This window comes from Hetaerina americana, unplaced genomic scaffold, assembly GCF_022747635.1.
Source record: "Hetaerina americana unplaced genomic scaffold, ioHetAmer1.1.p SCAF_1, whole genome shotgun sequence".
NCBI lineage: Eukaryota > Metazoa > Arthropoda > Insecta > Odonata > Calopterygidae > Hetaerina > Hetaerina americana.
In genome coordinates, this window is record NW_027286069.1 from 63,819,914 (window position 1) to 63,843,348 (window position 23,435).

Sequence of the window (23,435 nt, forward strand, 5' to 3'; positions counted from 1 at the left end):
GTAACTGAGTTTATTGGTCCGCAAGTATGAACTTCATCAAAATAAAGAGGACGCTATTCAAAAAGGGATACATGCGATACATATGTATTAGATATAAGCTTCAAAACCAACAAACAGATAAACGGGTAGTTGCATTAGATTGGTTATAAAGTTATTCATTTGATTCAACCTTCAATTAACCTACTACTTTTTTGAACCCGTCAGCCTTTCATTTTTCTCGCATATCCTCATCCCCCCCCCCAATCCTCACGCCTGGCAATCGGGGCAGAAAGGGGCTGACCCTCTCGATTCCCATCTGGCTATACACTCCTACCCTCGTCCAATCACACCCGTGCTCCCCTTCCCTGGCGAGTTCTGCCAAGATCGTTTGAACCCACTCTCGCACCGACAAGCCTCAAGCATAAATACTCTTCACGTCCATCCCAAACGCTCCGGAACCGAATGTCCGCCTCCCGTCCCGCACACGCACCACACCCCTATATGCTTAAATGAAAAATTCAACCCACATCCGGCCGAGCCAAAATCTCTTGACTACGCCATCCATGTCGGAGTCGGCACGGTCCATCCAAGACCAACCACACCCCCTCACGTCCCACACGAGATTCCTTTCCACAGAGCCGCGAAGCACTTACGGAAACTCCCCAATCAATAATAGATTTTTATCGCATTAATAAAGAATACACTGGGGAGCAAGACATATTGGAATGGGAGAGTCGGAGGGGGGCCTCGTGGAATCGGGAAAGCGTTTGTGCCAGGCGGCATATTTAATAAGCCACGGCAACGTTGGAGACACTCTTCTTCCTCTCACTTCTCTGAACAGCGTACCAAGGCGGATAATTGAATTACTGCCGATGGACGGATGGGGGAAATTTCCGGTCTCAGGGAGAGGCTCCATTGCCCTAGAAGGGCGAAGGCTGCGGGCGCATTAACTCCTGAAAAATGCAATTAGGAGAATTTTTACAGAAACACAAAAATTCCTCTCTCCACGGCTCGCCTTCATTTGGAAATGGTTCCGGTATCACAGATTAAACTGTTGCTTTCATCTGGTCACGGGCGATCCTCATCTCCGCCAATACCACCAACGCTGCTACACGAACGACTCTCTGAAGCGGAGGGTAAGAGCACGAGGGCTAATATCACGGGAGGGTATTGCAGTGTCCGGAATGGCTAATGAGAAATCGGCACTTTGGAGTAAAACGCGGCGGGGAGAATACGAAATTTGGGCCTCGCAGACGACCGGCAAGACGCGAATGCGTACAGGGGAAAGCCAATATACACATCGAGTAATACCATGGTCTATAAATCGATATTCATTGATGATGACGTGTAACTTCAAAATCTGGGTCGTGTTTTTTTAAAACAAAGCGTGTGGAATTACAACGTCAATAATTTCATTTAATTTCAATAGCTTGATAGTTCCCTCTTGTATTTAACCATTATTATTAATTTCATTGATCTTCTTACAAGCGGTTCGTCTCGCAAGTGCAGGGAATATTTTTTACTCATGTACCACAGTGTATGTAGCTGTGGTAAGAAATATTTCCACCATTCATGTTACTAGACATGTCTATTAGTAACTAACATTTAAGCAATACATTAATGTTGTGAAATTGATGTAATCGCGGGAAAACTATCAAAAGAAAAGTTTACGTGTACCTTCCACTTAGTGACAAAATCCATGGTATCACGCACGGCAAGTCGAACTCCCCGAAAATAAAACTGCATGGAACCTTTATTTTAACTTATAACAGTATATTTTGGAAAAATAAAACTCGTGCACCAATAAAACCTTAATTGACTGGTAATAGTTTCTCCATCAGTTGTATCATGGCAACAAGACCAGCTTCTACAGCTTCCAGACGAACAAATACTACAAGATGGCGTGCTTGATGAACGACCTATCCATATTAGTTAGATAATGTAATATAGGAACTCGTACACCCTACTTGCCGTACACCCTAAGATGCCTTCGCCTATCTCAAAACGAATACTCAATTTGAATTTACGACAGAATAGTCAAAGCGAGTTTTACCAAGTCGATTTCACCATTAATATTTCTTCTAAGTATATTTATATTTCATATTTGAAATGCAATGATATTTCAAAAGTTATAGAAGAAAATAAATTTCCAATATTACCGAAATTTCATGAATATTCAATCCATTTGCCTACTTGGAGGAGATATTATTTGTTGTTTCCCAAATGAAAAATATAAGCTGCTGAGAGTCTCACTTGAAGAAGGCCTCTGAGAGGGCCAAAAGCTCGAACAATTTACCGTGTGAGAGTCCTTTTAAATGTTGCTTTTCTATTCTATTTGGGTTATAATGTGCCGGCCCATTATATAACCTTATAATGCAAGAAAATCACAATCCAGTCCGACAGCAATACACAAGCCATCACCAGAGGCACCCTCTTTCCTTCTGCGCAAGATCGTGAATTTTTCCGAGCGCACAGAGAGAACTTAGGAAAAAATCAGATCTGAAAAATATACCCACAAGCATGGAGGTGGCGAGCCATTCAAGGAGCACCGAAATGAAAGAATAAATAGAGAATGAAGAAAGAAATAAGGGTGTGGAGTGTCCCAAAGAACCCTTCCCCCCACCACAATGCATCCCAAACCCCTCCCGAAGACAACAATTGTGGGCAAGAGGATCCGGTAAGAAGAATAAAGAATGAGGGAGGTGTACTTTAACTGGCAAACACCAAGCGGTTTGTTTAATGGTTAACGACTACTGTGTGTTAATAGAATATTGGTAGATACTTATATTGACTTCATTATTATGATGAATCTAAAATATATATTCCCTAATGAGGGAAGATTGATTGAAGATAGATTCCATATCATATAAGACCAATAGGCGAAAATAAATTATTAGTACATAAGTCTTACAACATCATACACATAATAAAACACAAATTAGGATACCCTAAGGAGGTATATAGTATCTCGCACAGTTAATTAACATTAAAACAGAGATTATTTTCTAACCCATACGTGAGCTGGCGTTCGAAAAATTTTCAAAATTAAGGGAATGGTAGTTAGTGCATTTTAACACCAGCATATACAAGAATGCATTAGCTGGAACTGGAAATTAATTCATGGAATTAGTATAGAAAAATCAGCTAAAACCCTTTCCGATTCCATATCACAAAATACCGCCTCTGAAATCACAACTACCACCTAATCCTTGAAATCGTATATAGTTTTATAAGGACGCCTGGAATGAAGGAGAGGATTATGGGAAGGGGTGAGGGTGGCGGGACTCGAGATCTGGGGGTGAGCATAGAGATGGGTGGGCACCGTGCCATCATGCCTGTTCCTACCTCCCTCGTTACGCCCGACCACCACCCCGTTCCCCAGTCCCCACGATCTCTTCCCACCTCTCGGACCCGCACTGCCACCCGCTCCATCGCAGGGTCTTCAAAAACCGCCGAACGTGCTAATCGTTTACCGATAACGGTGAGAAAAGGGTGCTCCGGGGGGGAGGGAGAGAATGAGGACGCCGGATTCAGGGATGGAAATGCGCGTTTGGTGCGATAAGGTTTTGCAGCGGAAAGAAAATGATAGCACTGGGCGTCGGAGGAAAGAGACGACGGAGTTGGGAGGAATACACGTTTCAGGGTGGAATAAGGCCGGCACGTTCACGTATGATGGTTTCTGACCAGCGTGTTAGCGTCGTTTCATTACTCCCCAAAGTAATGCTGTTTTGAAAAGGGATCACCGAGGAAATTAAGTAACGAAAAAATTTACCCGTCGTACTCGATTATTTTCCACTAATCGATGTTATTCACTGCAAAAGTTTCCAACGGAGAGGAGGTTAACTGAACTAATTTTACCTTAAAATAAAATAACAGCTATTTTTTGAAGTCTTTGAATCGACAAGGAAAAGATAGGTAAAATTCAAGCAGCTAAAATTGTTTATATGATAGAAATATAGATAAAATTTTATTTTGTCAGGGATTATTTGTTCAACAGACTAAATATTTTGCAAAACAAAAATACAATAAAAATTTGGACATATATACCTAGAAAAATATACATGCATATCCTACAGTATTCCTTTTTCGAAGTATTGTTGGGTAAAAAACCAGAAATCTTCACTTCAGTAACAATTAATTCCTCATAATGAGAAAATTTATTCTATTATTGAATGTATATTTATATACTATATATATATATATACATACAATATATATTTATTTATTATCTATTAGGTAATCTACCGGTTACGGTAGGTTTTTGGATGGTCACAGCTACTATGTAAAACATTGTGTGACTCCTAACAAAACACAAAATCCAGCATCCTACTCAACATCAGACCCGTCTTCATCTCCGAGTACTTCCTTCCTCCCTTCATCCCGTCCAGCATCCCTATCCTGTTCCTTCCCTTTCCTCGTTTACCTAACATCCTCCCCTCTATTACAGTCTTCCACATCCCACTGCCGGTCCATATCCCCTTCAGCCACTTTTACTGCCTCCATAGGATTGCTCCCAACAAACCCATCTCTTCGCCCACCATACGAAGTACTTCCTCATTTGTTTTCTTCTCGGTCCATTTCACCTTCTCTATTCTTCTCCACACCCATATTTCAAAAGCCTCCAATCTACGTCTATCCTCCTGCTTCAATGACCACGTTTCCGCACCGTACATAGCTACGCTCCATATCAAAGTTTTTACGAGCCTTTTCTTAATATCTTTACCCAACGTCCCTGTCATCAAGCCCCTCCTCCTTGCGAAGGCCTCGTTGCCTAGCGCAATTCTTCTCCTTACTTTTGTACTACTTTGACCGTGTTCGTCCAAAACACTTCCGATATACGTAAAATGTTCTACCTGCTCTAGGTTTCGCCCTCATATTTTAATGTTTAGCTTAGCCTTTTTCTTTCTAGAAAATCGCATAACCTTTGTTTTATTAATATTGATTCTCATCCCATATCTGTCGCACTGAATTTCCAATTCACTCAGCCATGCTTACAACCCCAACCCCTTGGCTGACTGACAAACTAAAGCTTGGTCATCAGCGAAACTAACTGATTTCACGTATTCCCCGAATAAAAAGGATGAGATAGAATGAGGATGAGATGCCGGTACTCGAATACTATATTTACTGCAGGGCGCATAGTGAGTTCTCGAGCAGTTTGCGGATATAAAATATAAATATTTTACCTACGTGTCTTGTGTTATAGGCATGTAATTATGCCGGCATGGTTGGAATTAAGCTTTCCTATAAAATTTGGAAAACCAAAGGAAAGCACACCCTCTGGGACACACCAAGTGCTAATTACACTCATAGACATGCAAACCATCTGTTAAGCTAAATTATTAGCTGTAAATATTTTCTAAAATTCTTCTCCATTGTGCCATTTCTCTTACTGCTATCAATAGTTAGATAACAAGTAGTTTCAACGGATCAAATCCTCATTCGCTGGCTGCAGAATTAAAAAAATATCATTCAAGATAACATCACCACTCCTGGCTTCGACTAGGACACCGCTGCGCATGTCCGAGAAGAGAAATTAACGTCTCAAGCAAACAACCTGAGTACATTCCGTGGAATGCTTCTCAACAGTTATCTGTAAGGTATGCTAGTAATCCACTATTGAATATTAACAGTATGGCTCAACGTCTATGTAACTACGACGATAGGAATTTCAAGGGGATTCCCACCATGTGTCTTTTATTTCAATCTTTAATATGTTCATTAATCATTAAAGTCATATCACCTCGGTCCCGTAATCCTTTAAATAAACAACATTGTTTAAAGGCTTAGGGCTATTCTGAGTGGGTTTAAAGATGTATTAGAATCGCATTAAGAGTAAACAAAGAAAGAAGAAACTTCAGGAAAGTAATATGTACAACAGGAAGGGTAAAGATAATTACAAAGAAATGGAATATGAGAACATTATATACCATATATACCGCATAATTTAGCTAAATTGTCCACGAAATTCTTTATAATATTTCAGTGATGCCAAACAAACGAACTTGATGATTTAAACAATGACCCATCGCGCATTATATTTACGCGTATTTTTATCATCCCTCTTTTTTCAACCTTATTCTTTTTCAAAAGGGATCTCTTTAAATTTGTACTATCGGCTTTTTATGTCACCATTAGGAACCTTCACGTCTTCCCTAGGCCTCAAACTTGGAGTGCTGAGCAATAACGCCACATATCCTTCCTCAGCCCTTTTTATTAGGAACCTTGGGAGATAACGACGTATTAATTACAATTATGAGATTCTAGTACGACAAAAGGCAATGCTGAGAAATGACGCTCAATGAAAATACTTAATAAATAATAAAGGTTTTATTATAAAAATTGTCATCAACAATCCTTTTCTTCGCACACCTCCCCTTTCAGATTGTCAAACTAACATTCAGGCTAAAAACTAACAAGGACAATACAAATAACTGCTATGAAATACAACTAATGTCAATTTATGAGTCACTTATGAAATATAGATCATAAATAATACGAAATCACACGAATTAAATCGGCAAACATGAACCCTTAGTCGGCGATTCCGGTATTCAATGTAGATCATGCGAAAACCGATACAGGAGGACTAAACCGTTGGGACTTGAAACTACGAAAAGTGCTTATAACGCAATTACTATATGGGTTCAGAAACAACAAGTACTGATCGGCCAAAAAATAGCTTACTGCTAGTTCATTTACTTATGGTATGTGATATTTGATTTTTAGCGTAAACTGCTTGCGCCACATTAAAAAAGCACGTGCAGAAAACGTGCCTTTTTTCGTTATTCCGATCATAACTTCAGAGTCTCCCTTGCCTACACTTCTGTTTAGTTCCAAACAAGTAGTTATATAATTATATATTAAATAAAGCGATTAGATGGCAATAATACAATAAAAGTAAATAAATTCATAAAAGAACTCTAGAACTCCTTGCTAGAAAATCTTGAATGTAAATCATGTTTTCCAAAAGTGCTGCTTAGTTTTTCCTTTCAGTCTAATTTTGCCAAACAAGACTATTACCCTAGAAATAGGTTCATTTGTGAAATCAAATTCAATATTAGGTGCGAAATTAAGTTTTTGTTTAAAGCAAGCAGAATAGATAAACGATTCTGTAAATTTCATTACTAGAGATAACGCACTGTCGATTCAATGTTGCCCAAAATATATTCATTAAATTCTAATTTACTTCTTTATTAGGATGAACGTGTGAAAAATGATAGACTTCAAACAAGCTTAATGGGGACTCGAAGATGCTAATAAAATATTGAATAGCAATGTAATTAGAGTAATTGATCAGTAAGCAAGCTAATACAACGATTGAGCGATAAGGCACCCATTGTATTATTGATAGAGTCCTTCCCATTCCCTATGGTTTAGTAGAAATTCAAGATATTTTATTTTTGGACTAATGCAGTTCACTATGTAGTTGGGGGCGAATAAGAGAGAGTATATTGGCCAATGTCAAAATTAATTGAGATATGAGAATCTTTCAAACCATCGAGAGGAATCATTTACAACCAGCGGGCGTAGAGACGGAAATAAGCAAAAGGCAAAAATGTTTGTTTTCCGTCTGTTTCGATAACTTTCCTTGTCCTTCAGGCTCGTTAATGAAAGATAATAAATTGGGCTTTGGGCCATTTTAATTTGGACGGAAATGCTCCGAAAAATCAAATTTCCGCCACCTTCTCCTCTGTGTCAGTGATCAGCAACGAAAAAGGGCCTCAAAAACCGTGACGAATTTCATTTAATCTCTTAAAAGAAAGGAGAATCCATTAGTGGAGGAAATGTGTATGCTGACTCCGAGCGCAAACAAAGAACTCGGAAAAACAAGTCGTGAGGTAGTTATGTCTCCGAAACAATGCGATCGGTTTCAATTAATTATTCATTATTCATGATAAACTAACACGGGAAAATAATGTTTTCCAGCAAACGGAAATAAAAAAAACATTTATTTTCCCTATAATTTCAACAAATTCTATTCATTGAAACATCAGAATCAGAGGACCTAATGAATACTTCATAGTTTACACCTGCAAAACGAATATAAGGAATATATTTAGGCTCTGGACACACAGCCGAAGAATAAGAGTTCGTATAAGGTTAGTTTGTTAAGCCTTTCTCGAGAGATAAAATTACATTTAATCAAGCTGCCATTCTATAAAATCAAAAGATACTGTTTGAGGCACAAATGAAAAGTTAGGCCAAACCTCGTTTGTTCGAATTAGGGAGTAAACCATTAATGAAGTCAGTCGCCTTTACACTCTTTTGATTGCGATTAGAGTTTCTTAGTTTTCAAAGGTAACTTATGAAAATTATTATTCCGAATCGATACTAATTGTACGAAATACACAATTACTTAAGGCAATGCATTAACTTATACATATTTATAATATTATTACTTCGTAGTATGTTAGAAAATTGATGCATAGCTCCAGGTATTTCAAGGGATGCATGAAACAGTCTGATTCCATGATGTTCCATGCTGGGATGTTGAAGTGGTATTCGGTGTTATAAGAAAACATCATAAGAACTATGTCACTACTTACATAATTCCGATGGCGGAATATAATTAAAATTTACAGGATATGAAAAAAAATTTAAAACCAGCTTCAGGACCGACATTGAAACGCATAAACCAAGACAATGGGTTGAGGCCCAAGAAAACATGATATTTTAAAATGATATTTTAGCACCCAACAAGCCATCACCAGGGTGTGTGGTAGTGGGCGAATAAACACTTGACTAATTTTGACCCAAATATGACCCCTACCGCGGTCAAAAAATAATATCCACATCCGTTATCGTGCGTGGACAAAATGCCATCTTAAATCTATCTGTTCTACACTAAATATCTCTAATTTTATTGACATGATATCTCCTACCGTAGTACGATGGGCTAAGTAATATATTTTCAATATCAGTGCTAAAGAGACCTCCTTTCAATTTATGCAAGAGCTTCAATTTGTAATGTAATCTTCACTCCGAGAGTAATTCCCAGCCTAGCTGCTCTAATATTTTGGATACGCTACTAAGTTTATCATAACAACGTTTTACAAACCTAGCTCCTCTTCGCTGCACACAATCTGATTCGGCAATCAATCCAACTTCGTGAGGATCCCATATACATACTAGAAGCATATTCTAAACGAGGCCTAACCAGCGAAAGATAACATTTCTCTTTGACCTTTTCATTACATTGACCCAGTCCTCTTCTATTACATCCTAAATTTCTGTTAGCTTGTCCTGATATTCCCCGAAAGTGTTTCGCCCAGGAGAGGTGGTGAGTAAGGGTAGCGCCAAAGTATTTAATCGAGGCTACACATTCCATTTCGGTGTTTCCGATTCAGTAGGCGTTCTGGAAGGAAAAGCTCTTTTTCCAAAAATTCATCACTACGCACTTATTTAAATTAAGCTCTAATTGCCAGTTGTCGCACCAGCATTGTATAGCATTAGGGTCATCTGATACATCCGTTGTGTCCTCAGGATCACGACATCAAGGTAAAAAACTGCATCGTCAGCTAATAAACGTATCTTACTGGTTACTACGGGGTCAATATCGTTAAAATAACGTAGGAATAAAAGAGAATCAATAACACTTCCCTGAGGAACACTTGAATTAACTTCTACTGCATTTTGAAATAACTATATTTATAACTACTCTTTGTACCCGATCATTCAAAAAGTCTTTAATCCAACCCAGGGTATTTTAATCTTTATCTATAACATTAGCATGAACGTTCAAAACAGTCAAATGAGATTCATTAAAAAGTTCATTAAATCCGGAAATATTCAAAATCTGTAATCCACCTCTGAAATTTGCAAAAATTAGACCTCGGTTACTGGGGACACAATCATCAATTAAACATAGGTAGTAGAAATGCAAAGTATTTATTTTATGCATATTCATATTATAAGTGCGAACTGGACGACATTATTGATTAAAATAAGTAAACTCAGCGTCAAATTTAATTTCCGAGCTTTTTTTGTAGGCAGCCTAAAGAGACTTTTTGTGGCTACATTTGTGTAAAATACATAACCGTAAAAAACCTTGCCCCGGAAGTGAGTCTTACATGCAGGAGGGAAAATGGGTATGGTGGCAAATGAGAAAAGTTAAAAGCATTCAAAGGACGGTACTGGGGGAAGGGTGCTACCATTGACTGGAATGAGGGCCGGGGTCAAGAGAGCAGATGAATGTAAGCGAGAGGACTGGAGGAAGTAAGTACTCCTTTCCCCCAAGACCTAATACCAAGCTATTATCCACTGCCCGGAAACGGAAAGAAATTCTCGGGGTATTATGAGTGAGGATCTTCGACCGCAGAGAGGAGGTAAAACTAATAGAGGTCAAAACAATGTTAGGCGGTCAAGACGATCAAGAAATAATTTAAATAGCTATGTTTTCACCATAAAATATACGTGCGACCGATATCCAAACTTCTACAAACATTAATGGCTTCAATAATAAGTGAGATAAGGTAAATATCCGTGTCTTCCCGCTTGGACAAGAATTTTTTATCTTTTAGTACACCAGTACTAAATTCTCACGAAAAGGCCACCTCCCGAAAAGTTAATTTATCAAAGAACACGAGGAGACGTAATTTTCTTTTTATTTGAAACGGGATTGGCCCCAATAGCTGCGGAGTAACGTCCTCACCTGCCACCCCAGAGGTTAAGGGTTCGTTTCCCCGCCTACATGGGTTTCCCTCAACCTAGAGCATTTTTGTATACTATTGCTTTGAGTCCGATATGAAAGCCAAAAATTGTTGCTTTCCGAAAATACTAAATACACATTGCGTGACTGGTTGATTTGCCAACGACACTTAAACGTATTCTTTTCAGAAAAAACTCTAGTACTAAACATAATTATGCTAAATTAAAAAGCTATAACAGTAGCATTAATATATTACTATAAGTTATAAGAATAAGGTCATTATACAGAGGACATTTTAGCTAGCAGTAAAGAGGCCTGAGTTTCATTTAAAATCTGTAAAGGGATAATATGGGTATTAAAATAAAATATGGGCGCAAATGGGATTAAATTAGAAACAATTAACATTCTATAATTGACATCATGATTGCGGGATTTCTTGAAGCTTTTAGATAAAGCAATACTCAATTACATCACTGAAGTTCATAATTCAAGCTTTTAAACGTCAATTGATGAGATATTATATAATTGAGATTCAAATGTGATTTGCACAAGATTTATTTAAAACTGGAAATGGATTGTGAATTTCAAACATTCAGAAGTGACAGGAAATGGCGTGCGTGTGTTGGCAGAGGCAACGGGGAGGCACAATCGGGGAAAAATAAGAAGGTTTTACACGTCGAGGAATCGTGAGGTCGGATGGGGTGGTGCTGGCTGAGTCCAGTGTGGAGTCTATATTAGATCGTCACGGAAAACAACGGCGTCGAGGAAGGGATCGCCCATCGATGGATTCGGGTGCATGAGGGCAGGGGCATCGCCGGCGAAAAGCGGACGAATGGAAACGACAATGACAGCCTCACGAAACGACACGCCGTGGTGGTGGGCGATTTGCACGAATCCGCGGTCGAGATTCCTGACGCTCCTGTGCAATTACCAGCTAAGGGAGACGGACGCTTCTCCAGACGCCAGAGTCAAGGACATTTTGAATTGCTGGGGGGGCATTCACTACTCTCGAGAGCGCATTTATCGACGTCGTCAAAATCGATCAAATGCGATTAATGACGCCGCGAGCATACTCTGCGCAGTGAACCAACGGGGTAAATTCCTGGTTTACCATGACGGGACACATTTATCCGAATCATAATAAGGCAACATTCATGCCAAATTTGAGATCACACTTCCTAAAAGTTTTGGGCTTTGATGTAATAAAGGGTTAGAAAATGAAAAAAAGTTAACTGAAATGCAAAGATTTAACGAGCATTGTGATGCTTTTTAATGTAGTCCATTTCAACAGTTAATCATTAAGATAAAAAATAATCTACAATTTGATAGGCACTGTCTACTTGTACTCTAATCTAAGTAAAGGAGTATTTATATTAAAAATAATATATCTATTTACTTTTTCCTACCTCTTCCCTCGAAGATATCTCACCTTAAATCAACGAGCATTTTTTAATACATTTATGCAATTAGGATATTAAGCGAAGAGTCATCACCATTATCCGATTCTATACAATTATTTCCATCCGCAAAATAAAAAAAACTACCCAGTTTAATCCTCTCTCGTACGTTCACTTCACGGGAAGTAAAATACCCGTCATTTTCTCCTGAATTAATCCCCGTCTCGAGTAATTTGCAATACTACACGCTTACCTCTTGAAATGTTAAAAATCAAAAATTGGCAGCTCTTTTTCCACTCCCATGGAAGCGCTTTGTTCATCGTCCGCGTCCACCAGAGGCATTTTGGGAAAATTAGAGGCAGAGAGAGGGAAAGAGACAGAAGGCACAAAAACCTTTCAGGTAAGTCACGCACACGTTCTCCGCGCGACGTGATTCTCAGCTGCTCCCTAAGAGAACACGAAAATAGATCTGCTTGAATGTGACTCGGGAAAAAAACATAATTTTTCCTCGACTCTCTACCCCTCCCCGATTTACACAGTACATTAATTTTAATGTCTTTATTTTACGTCGCCGCTCACTCCATTTCGCACAAGCCAGCCAAACAAAAACCACTTTCGTAATTCAGTTCGCGGCTCCCCTCCTGTTTTAGCTAAGCGAATCAAAAACGCGAAGGGGTCCGAACGGAGCCCTTCTAACATTTTATTATTTATCCCGTCCCGTTGTGCGAGGAAAATGCAGGCAACCCTTCCCTTCTTCCCTGCCGTGGGTGTCCATCGGTTTGAAATTTTTGGCCGCAAACTGTGGATAATCTCCCAGAAAGGGATTCTGAAAGCACTCTGATTCCGGGCATCATTTCGCCAACTTTTCTCATCTCCGTGCGGTTTCCCACCCGTCCTATATACCTCTCTACCCCTTTATCTAACCGCCCCCTCGATCTCTTCTCGCGGGCTTGCGTCTCCTAGGGTAAGTTTGGGGAAAGTGGATGATAAAATATAAAAAGAAGACGCCAACCTTCTGTTCGTAAACCCTCGCGGTGGGACGAAGAGAGGAGGGAAGGAGGAGAGTGAGGCGAAAGAATCTGCTCAAGACACGAAGAATTTAATATGCGCTTCAGGTGCTGGAGAATAACGCACTCGCTATCGGTCGACTGAACGAGGAAGGGATGGGTAGAAGAGGTAAGATTATCGTACAGGAATTTCTTGGTGCATTCAGGGGAGAATTTTAGTGCGCATTATTTCAACACACCACGACGAGTTGAAGGGCAATCTTTCGTCAAAAAACGGGAAACGTGACTTGAAGATAAGAGTGATCGACTGATATTTGACTATTTCGTCTCAATGTCAGCAAAGTTCAACCTATTTAACCGAGAGTCATCACATATTTGCGGGTAGGCGTCCAACTACAATAAGATCCTGACTTATATTCATTCTCATCTTCGACTTCTGAACTATGTAGACTTAGATAACGCCTAGATAAAAATAATCACAGTAAAGGTTAGCTAATTACATTGCTCAATTGAAATGATTAAGTAATAATAGACATTTTTAAAATTATACTGAAGCAAAATGATAACATTCTGGAGGGACAAAAAGTCTCCATCTTCGTCGGTTACTATCATGCAGTTCGAGTCAATCACGCGAAACGTCTCGATGGCATAAAATCATGGAGATGTGTTTAAAGATTTAATAATATTCCACATCTAGTCAATAAACTAATGCGTGATTTCAAAGGAAGTTTGGTAACTACGAAAAAGAGTAAAAAGTTGGGGTTAACTTTTCACAAATCGTATCCTTAATACCGCGCTTTAACTGCCTGATTCTATATCACTCGTCCAACCCTCAATAGGGTAGAAGGGGAAAAAGGAACCCCGAGAGGAAAAGCCAAAAGCCAGTGTGATATAAAATCCATTACCCATAAGACAGGAAACTCACTTTAAGACTTGCCACAAGAGCTTCAGCTTTCTGATCGGACTCTGGACACATGCCGAATAGATCTTCGCCGCACCCATTGCTTCCCAACCGCTACCAATTTAGCGCAATGAACTCGACGAAGCTATTGGACGAGAAGTCGCCGGAAGGTCTATCTTCATTCGGCATGGGCGACAATTTTACTGCGCCCTGAATCATCTCATCCACAGAGCATTTTTGCCATAGAATGGACCCGTGGAACTTTTGCGGAATGGAAATGAGACGGCGTAGTAGTATTCAGCTCCGACTCATTCCTCCTCATTTAACGTCGCTCCACTCGACGGAGCGATTCGAAACGGAACCCTCCTCTATCTCTTCCCACCGCAAGCGATATTCTCACGGACACAGATCGACTATACCCTCCCTCCCTCCCACCTCACCTTCACCTCTCCATCGCCGGCTCCTCACAACAAATCCCCCTCTTGTCTCTTCCGCCCCAGGTTCTTCCCACTTTTTCTTTTTCGCTCACTCGATAAAACGATGAAATCGGGTCGGGATGGGAGCGGAACTCCAGCAGATGCCACTTCTTAAAAGCGCGGTGGGGATTGCTTCCACGTCGGTGTGCGTCGGCTGCCGTCCGTGAAAGAAGCACGCACACACTGACACACACGCACACACACGTACACTGCGGGGACGGGATGAAGGCGGTTCCGGAGGCAATCGCGGAAGAGCGTGGAGGAAGAACGGGAAGGCTGCGAGACGGGAATACGACGGAGAGATGTGACGGGAGGAATATATTTCGACAATGAGCGATGCCTCAGCTTGCCGCGTGGAAGGTATCGCTTTCTCGAGGCATTCACCAAGAACTGATCGCCAGCGATGAGAGGATGTGACTTGGAGGAAAAATTCCTTTACCGATAAAAGTTTGGAAGGGGGAAGAGGCGGAAATAATCCTAAAGAATAGGAAATTCCAAGAAACAACACTTATACGTTAATGTTTAAGATCAGCAACAGACGAAAACAAGGAAACCATTTTAATGAGGGATTCTAGTTTTAAGGAACGAAAAGAATATAAAAAATAAATGATTTTTATTACAATTAAGTTAGCAATGGTTTAAATACTACAAACGACAACTCAATAGTTTGAAAGAATATAAATTTAAAGGAAGAAATAAGAAAATGGTATTAATTAAAAACATATATAGAACTATCTCTGTATCTTTGGCGAATAAATCGCGGCAGCATTACTAAAGGACAACTATCGTCCAAATTAAAATATAAATGAAGAGAGTAGTTAAGACGCACTCAATCACAAAGGCTGGAGATTTAACAAAACTGAAAAAGAACTCCGCACAGGTTTCACGAATGACAACAACGAAAATAGAAAATCAGACACATTGAAAAAGATTAACCACTCATTCAAACATCAGTTTCCGCCTCAATTGGATAAAATGAAAAGGGACAGGTGAGTGTGGACGACGGAAAGGAAATGCACTCAAGAGATTCGGACGTCGCGACGCGATTCTGAAAGTCTACTCGCTCCGCGAACGGCACTCAGAGGAGCGAGAGGTAGAGAGAGAAAGCTTGAGAAGTTGGGCGTTGCGTGGTGCGTCCGTTCACGACCACGCCGAGCTTTCGACTGAGGAGAGCCGTTCGCAGTGGGCGGTGGCAGCAACGGATGGGAGGACACCGCCGAAGGGGAGGAAGGGAGGGAAACGGTACGCGGCGGAGGGGAAGAGAGGCGAGCGAGATGGGTGGGGGAGGGTCGGGACCTCCCCCCGCCCTGCTCTCGCACTCCCCGAACACTCCTGGCCCCCTCGTTTCCAACGCCCTTCTCTCCAAACCCAGAAATGCCATCTCGCAAGCCCACTCCTATTTTCACCTTTCACTTCCTTCTCTCCTTCCCCTCCCCTCTCTTTCTCAACCTCCAATTGGCTATAAAAACTTCTCATTTCCTACTTTCTTTTAAAAACAGATGATGTAGATAATTGCCACTCAAATGTAATTACAAGAATGATTCAATATACGTGCAGATGATAAGCTTTATTGCCTACTAAAATATTCTTACTACGTTACATATCTTACTTACGTATGTCTAATATACAACTTAATCTTGCTCCTCGCTATGCAAGAAATTGAATAATCATTGAGATAATTCCTTAGCGCAAATCATTTAGCTAGTTGTTCCAAGTGGGTAGAAAACAATAACTTCCCCTCCAATTCCGTCACTTTTATTTGTTCATTATCCCTGCTTTTTAGCTGTTTACCTGCTTGATTTCGATCATTTGTTTTGAGGGCATTGGGCAATGATATTGATGGGGGTGAGAGGGTAAGAACAGAGGAGGAATCCAAAGAGAGAACAGCGAAGGCCTCAGAAAGGGGAAGAGTCACAAAAAAAGGAAAGCCAAGAGGAGAGGGATGGGTGCATGGCACACGAAAACCTTCCGGGCCGGGAGAGAGAGATGGGAAGTGGTGGCAGTGAGATGAGAAACGAGAAATGTCGCAGTCAGTCCGCGGGGATGGGGACAGCAGCCTCGGGCGAGAAGAGAGGGAATGGCGAAGGGATGCCAATACGCAAATAAACGCCATGTGGAGAATAAGACTTGCATTCCTAATCTCCGAGGATAAAACAACGAAAGACATGTAACAATAAACTAAACCGCAAGGTAAAAAAAGGAAAGCTGACAAATGAAAAGTAGCGCACAGTGAAAAGGCATAAAAGGGAATAGAATGACCTACAATGGGAGGGAAGCGTACACCAAAAAATGCATTGAACTAGACCGAGGGTTAAATGGGAATTGGAAAGTTTTGAGGTCGCGGAAGACTTAAGAGGCATGGATGGAAGTTTTAAGAGGCGAGTACGCAGAAAGCAATGAATTGTGCACGCCAGGAAGTTGAATTAAAATGAAGGGAAACACAAATAATGACCCTGAGAGAGGGGGAGGTGGGATTTTCATGGGGACAGACATTGGGAGATAATGAAGAGGAAAATGAAGTTTTAAATCAGTGGAGGGGAGAGGCGCGCAGTGGGCGAAGACAGATCGTGAGAACATTAAAACCTCTTTTGTGTCGTTTACCAGCATTGAAGTTACATCACATTGTGTGATATGAAGCAGGAAAGGGATTTCCTCATGCGCTCTTGAAAAAAACCATCCAAACATTAGGAAAGTGAGTAGGAGGGCCCTCTATGTGATCATGGAATGCAGGGAACAAGGATCCTGGCCTGCTGAAACCAGGTTGAGGAAGATAAATGACTTTTCTAGTGGAAAGGAATTAATGGTGTCAAATATTTGAAAAAAATATGAGGGGATGGATCCCAAAGAAGAATTTTTTTGCTTACCAATTTTTTACAGCGTGAAATGATCGTTTCATTGCGGAAATGAGGTCCAGGAAAAAAATGGAAGGACAGCAGAAAACCAGCGAAGAGGAAAAAATTTGACCAGGAGGCTTCTATTAGTCAATTTAAATCAATGAAAGGCCAGCTACCGAAATCTGTATCAATTCTTTAAAAAATGGAGCTACGGATACTTAAATGATGCATTAATATTAGCATTTGCTTCGGGAACCGACAGAGCACCAAAAGAAGTATTGATAAAATGGAAAAAACACCATAACTAGGAGACCTTATGGATTACTGCCTTTCCCACAGCGTGCAGTACTAATCATTTCATTACATTATTACAGAGTTATGGACTAGACTGGACTTACTACCTTGATCAAAAAGTTCCCGGAATAACCACCGTGTGGCGCTCCCATCGTTCCGATTTGAGTTCTGTTTTTTTTGTTAAATTGGTACACCTGTTGTTGATATTCCCTTTAAATCTTAGTGTCATAACTTGACATTTGCAAAAGTTACGTAGCCAAGAGTACATCTATCTCTGTGTGTGTTGGCGATTTTTTACAATTGCAGAAATGGATTTAAATTTGCAACAACGAACTTGTATTAAATTTTGCGTAAAAAACGGATTTAGTGGCGCACGGACGTTGGAAATGTTGGAAAAGTGTTTCGGCAACGATTCTCTAAAAAAAACGGTCGTTTACCAGTGGCACGAGCGGTTCAGAAGTGGTCGTGAGTCAATCGAAGATGATGAACGCAGTGGCAGACCATCGACATCGAAAGTCGGTGAAAAAATTGATAAAGTAAAAGAAATGTTGGTCAATAACCGCAAATTAACCATCAGAGAAATAGCGGAGGACTTGAACATTGCCTATGGATCCGCCCAAGACATTGTGGTTAATGATTTGGGTTTCCGTCGTGTAGCAGCAAAGTACCTCAATTTCATGCAAAAAAGAGACCGTGTTGACGTCGCAAAAGACATGATTTGCGAGGCTGAATCCGATCCCACATTCATCAAAAGGATCATTACTGGAGACGAGACGTGGGTTTATGAGTACGACACGCAATCCAGACATCAGGCAAGTGAATGGCGTTCACCAAATGAGCCGAGACCAAAAAAACCACGTCGTTTTCAGTCAAAAAAGAAGGCAATGCTGACGGTTTTCATGGATTACAACGGTGTAGTGCATCATGAATTTTTGCCAGAAGGCCAGACAGTAAACAAAGAGTATTATTTGGGCGTTATGAGACGTTTGCGTGAAGCAATTCGCCGAAAGAGACCAGAAATGTGGGCAGAAAACTCGTGGATTTTGCACCATGATAACGCACCGTCGCACAGTGCTATCATTATTCGTAATTTTTTGACGAAAAATGCAACAAATACCATCCAACAGCCACCGAATTCACCTGATTTGGCTCCCTGTGACTTCTTTCTGTTCAATCGAGTTAAAAAACCATTACGGGGAACGCGTTTTAGCAGCCGAGAGGAAGTAATGGAAAAATCGCAGGAAGCACTGATGGACATACCGAAAACCGAATATAAAAAATGTTTCGAGGATTGGATCAAGCGCTGGCATAAGTGTGTTGCAGTCGATGGGGATTACTTTGAAGGGGACAATATAGATTTAGATGAATAAACTTGTATTTTTAATTTTCTGAATAAATTCCGGGAAATTTTTGATCAAGGTAGTATAGTCTTATTTGAGGCCCCTACCTAAGTCAGGATTATTAAGCAATAAGAATTTTAGAAACGAGTGAGTTTCAGTATGTTACATCACGGCATATTTTAAGTTATAAGAAGAGTTAATGGTAAGAAAGTAATGAAATACTTTAGGGATAGGAATCAAGTAGCCGAAGACCAGCTGTAATTAGATTTGCGGATAATTTGGCTGGCCAGTCGGAAAATGTCTGCAGGAAAATCCAAAACGCAAGCGTTTGTATAATATAATGAAGACAAGATAACCCAAGTAATAACGCACTCAAGAAATAACACAGCTAATTTTATTAATTCAGAAAAAAAGGGACAATGGCACACCTACAGGTGGAAATAACCTCGTGGTTAGGGTTCTGCGAGGGTTTCAATTGTTGGACAGGAATCGCAGATGAAGTCTTTGCATGATTTCTGATGAACTCGGTATCCCTAAGAGTTATGTGCATCGACTTGTGACCGAAAAATTGCCATGAGAAAGGTGTGTGCGAAATAAGTGCCGCGAGGAAGACCAGACGTCTTCCTCTTTCCAGCTTCAAATCAGTGCTGAAACGATGTCACCATAGCTCGCTGGTAGCATTATTATCATTCCTGGCACCGCCTTCCAGAAGACGTAAGAAGCGTGAAAACCCCACTGGCAGCGGTGTGTGGACGCACAAGGGTGCTTCTTCAAACACTTTTGAGTGAATGTATCAATTCTGACAATACATTTTTTAATCGACTCAGTCCCACTACTTCTGAAACGGACCTTGTATAGTATTACGATTATTTTGCCACTACTTAAAACAAATAATCAAAACACATGAGCCTTCAATATTTAATATATTCACAATGCGACGACAAAACATAGGAAAATTGTACTACAGTTTGACAGACAGTATCTGTGATAGCGAGGAAAAGATTTTTGATGTTATAGTTTGAAAGTGAAGATTATTTATAGGCAAACAATGATGTCAATGAAAGGAAAATATTACGCACCTTAAATACGCACAAACGGGGATGGGGATGACACTAACGTACTAGGTTCCCACCCTGAGGGCTCGGGTTCGAATCCCAGAGGCGACAGGTATTTTTCAGTGATATTCCGATTCCTGCTTGAGGCGCTTTGTGGAAAGCAAATAGTGAATGAGTACATCGTCCGTCGGAAGGGACGTTAATCTGCGGACCCCTTGGCGCCTTTCATTAAGAGTAAGCTAAGGACGACGCTGGGTTTGTCTCCACCCTTCCTTTCCCATCCATCCCTCATGGCGCATACAGGGTCGCACCCAAAAGTGGTAGGACTGATTTTCTCTGGCGCGAACGGAGCGGTGGAGGGGGGTCTGCCTGGCAGGGTAAGGTGGAGGGTGCTCTTAGCAACAGACCAACACCAACCTCAGTCGCCTGCGGGCTGTCGTTGAGTGAGGACACCGTTTTTAGTGAGGCAAGTTTTTTGTCCGCGTCGAAAAACAAAATGAATCTGAATTTAGAGCAACGTTATTCCGTGAAGTTTTGTGCGAAACTCGGGAAGACGGCAACTGAGACCCTCGATATGATCAAGCAGGCTTATGGGGACACTGCCTTAAGCCGTTCCACAGTATTTGAGTGGCACAAGTTGTTTAAAGAGGGTAGGGAGCTCGTTGAAGACGACCATCGCTCCGGACGGCAAGAACCGACACGAATGTGGACAGAGTGAGGACACTGCTGAACACAGACCGACGCTTAACCAGTGAAGAAATTGCAGGCCAGTTGGGTATGTCTGCATTCAACGTCCAACGCATTATTTCACAGGATTTGGCCATGCGTAAGGTGTGCGCCAAGATGGTGCCGAAAATTCTGCCATGGCGCGCTCGTCGTCAGACAGCTCCTGGCCATATACGGCGTTGCCACCTTGCCGCATCCGCCCTATTCTCCCGATCTGGCACCATCGGACGTCTTCTTCTTCCCCCTGATGAAAAGACAGCTCAAGGGACGACGTTTTGACTCGATAAAGGCCGTTCAAGCGGCTTCGAAGAGGGTCATCATGGCATCCCCAAAGAAAATTTCCAGCGGGCATACGGGGAATGGGAGCAACGTTATACTAAGTGTGTAGCAGCTCATGGAGCATACTTTGAAGATTATTAAGTTAATGTAAGTATATCGTCAATAAAATTCTTGTAACAAAATCAGTCCTACCACTTTTGGGTGCGACCCTGTATGTATGACCTCAGCTGTCGGTCGCCTACCCTAAAACTAACTACTTCTAAAATAAACAAACTTTTCACCTAACCACTCGTCCAATGGGCACTGAAACAGACACATACATGAAAGACTAAAACAAGAAAGTGATAGCGAATAATTTAAACTGAACTCTTACAGATACTACGACCACGTCATCGTGGCGTTCAGTCGAGCTATTTAAGCCACATTGAATTGTTAGTCGTATTTCCTGGAAAAATTCTCCTTTATTAGGCTATGCTAAATCCATAAGAACCTATGCATTAATTATTTTCTGGCAATTCTTACAACATAGATTGTATATTAACATAACATAAATATTTAAATAAATTTTAGTAACACAAGTGGCTCCGTTTTCCCAAATAACTTGTAGGTTCCAGAAACAAGGAAATATACTTGTAACTAAAGCAATTTTTAATGCAAACTCCCCTTTATTAATACTTGCATCCATTTGGAGAAATATTCGTGATACATTAATTGTGCCCCGGTTGCATCGCGGATATACCCATAATTATCAGCGCTGTAGGTTTATCAGTAAGTTTAGCCATCTAGTAATTTGGCCACCAGTAAAGATGAAAATCGTTTATGCTCAAAAACAATGAAAAGCAAAATGACTGGCTCAAGATGACGTAAAATACAGGAAGATAGTACAATAAATAAGAAAATATGATAAAAAGTAAGCCTCAGTTAGAAAACCATACTTGTTTTCTAAATGGAATGGAGAAATATAAAACAGACCTAATAACATGCACTCGAAAATATGCACACAAAACACATTGAATTCGAGACGGCGTGAACAGGAATATGTGATACATTCCTCACACTAAAAGCCTTAAGAACACTGGATTACATGCTCTACCTTAAAATAAATGCGGTAGGTAGCCGGAAACATTTTAACGCGGAGATGAGCGGAAGAACCGCTATGCAAAGGAGTGACTGACGCGGAGAAGAAGGCGAAGACCTTATCCGTTAGCTCTAAGGAAGGCAAACGTCATATCCCCGATATGACTACGCAAACTTGTCGCTTAATTTAGTCTTTTGTCATCCTATGCGCTTCGTAAGCTTCTAGTACCATATATGCAAACAAACAAAGACTGTATGCAAACAAAATCCCTTAGGCTAAAAAAATAGAAAAAGAGGAAAAAACACTCCTTATAGTGGAAGAAGACTTAATTTAAAATTAGTTTTTTTTTCAATTTTTACTCAAGATTTTATCTTAGAAAAATCGGCGAGGAGTTACGCCTAGGAAATATACACTAGCTAATAGCCAAAAAACTTATTTACAGATCGAATACGAAAATTACAACTTATCGTTTCAGACCACAGGAAAATAAAGATACCCTCTTTTTAATTTATTTCCTACAAGTGATGATGAAGGAAACATATAGGTAAAAAAGTCTTTAACATTGGCTACTTAACAAGTCCAGAAAATTATACAAGTATCAAAGGATATTTTGTGCAAACATCCACATAACTGATATTATAATCTGGATATTACATAAAATATATCAAAAGTAATAGTATCTAAAAGAAATTTACGCTAGAAATATATTATCGTAATTACGTTCTGCGACAACAGAACAGAAGATTTAGTGAATTTGATCAGTATTGAATATAATATTTGATTGAAATAATACCAGACTCCGAAAGCTTTTACAATTAGAATAACTTCAGAAAATCTGTGGAATGAGGTTAACGGAATTCAATGAGATTACAAAGGAAATTTAAGGTGAATTCGCAAGGAACAATTTTCTGCTCAAATAATGAATTGTAATTTCTTCATCTCGACCCTAATGCCGGTATGGAAGTCTGGTTAGCTAATTTAACTCGAACTTGGACCGCTGGGACTCGAATTACGACAGAGGCAGTAAGCACAAAATTCTGAGGATTATGACTACTAAAACGGCGATCTCAGTAATGAAAATGAGAGAACTAATACGAAGCTAAGGTAATTGGAAAACACTGATGCATATAAACCAATTTGAAATTTAATTTCTTTACACCAATATACCCTTTTCATCTTCGAAAATTGGACGCCAATATAAAATCAAAGACAAAAATGTTTTCTAAAACTATTTACGCAATACTTACACTTGTTGATGTCGAAACCAATCTATAGGTACATGCATGACATTGTTAAACCTCATATCAGAATTTCTTTCAGCTCGAGAAGTTTATTCTATTTCCAAAAGCAAACCGCTATGACGACTCCATCATATCTTACGATATACGTACAGAGTCCTCTTGGGCATGATACATTTT

The 23,435-nt window shown here is 40.2% G+C and overlaps 1 protein-coding gene across 1 annotated transcript in view; it reads right to left on the reverse strand.

Annotated features, from left to right (window-relative positions):
- homer (protein) overlaps positions 1–14,299 on the reverse strand; it is a 338,645-nt gene extending 324,346 nt beyond the window's left edge. Inside the window, exon 1 of the mRNA XM_071590608.1 lies at positions 13,960–14,299. Coding sequence (XP_071446709.1) covers positions 13,960–14,036 — 77 coding nt within the window. The 5' untranslated portion in view covers positions 14,037–14,299. The remainder of the gene's footprint in view (positions 1–13,959) is intronic.
- Positions 14,300–23,435: the final 9,136 nt, after the last annotated feature.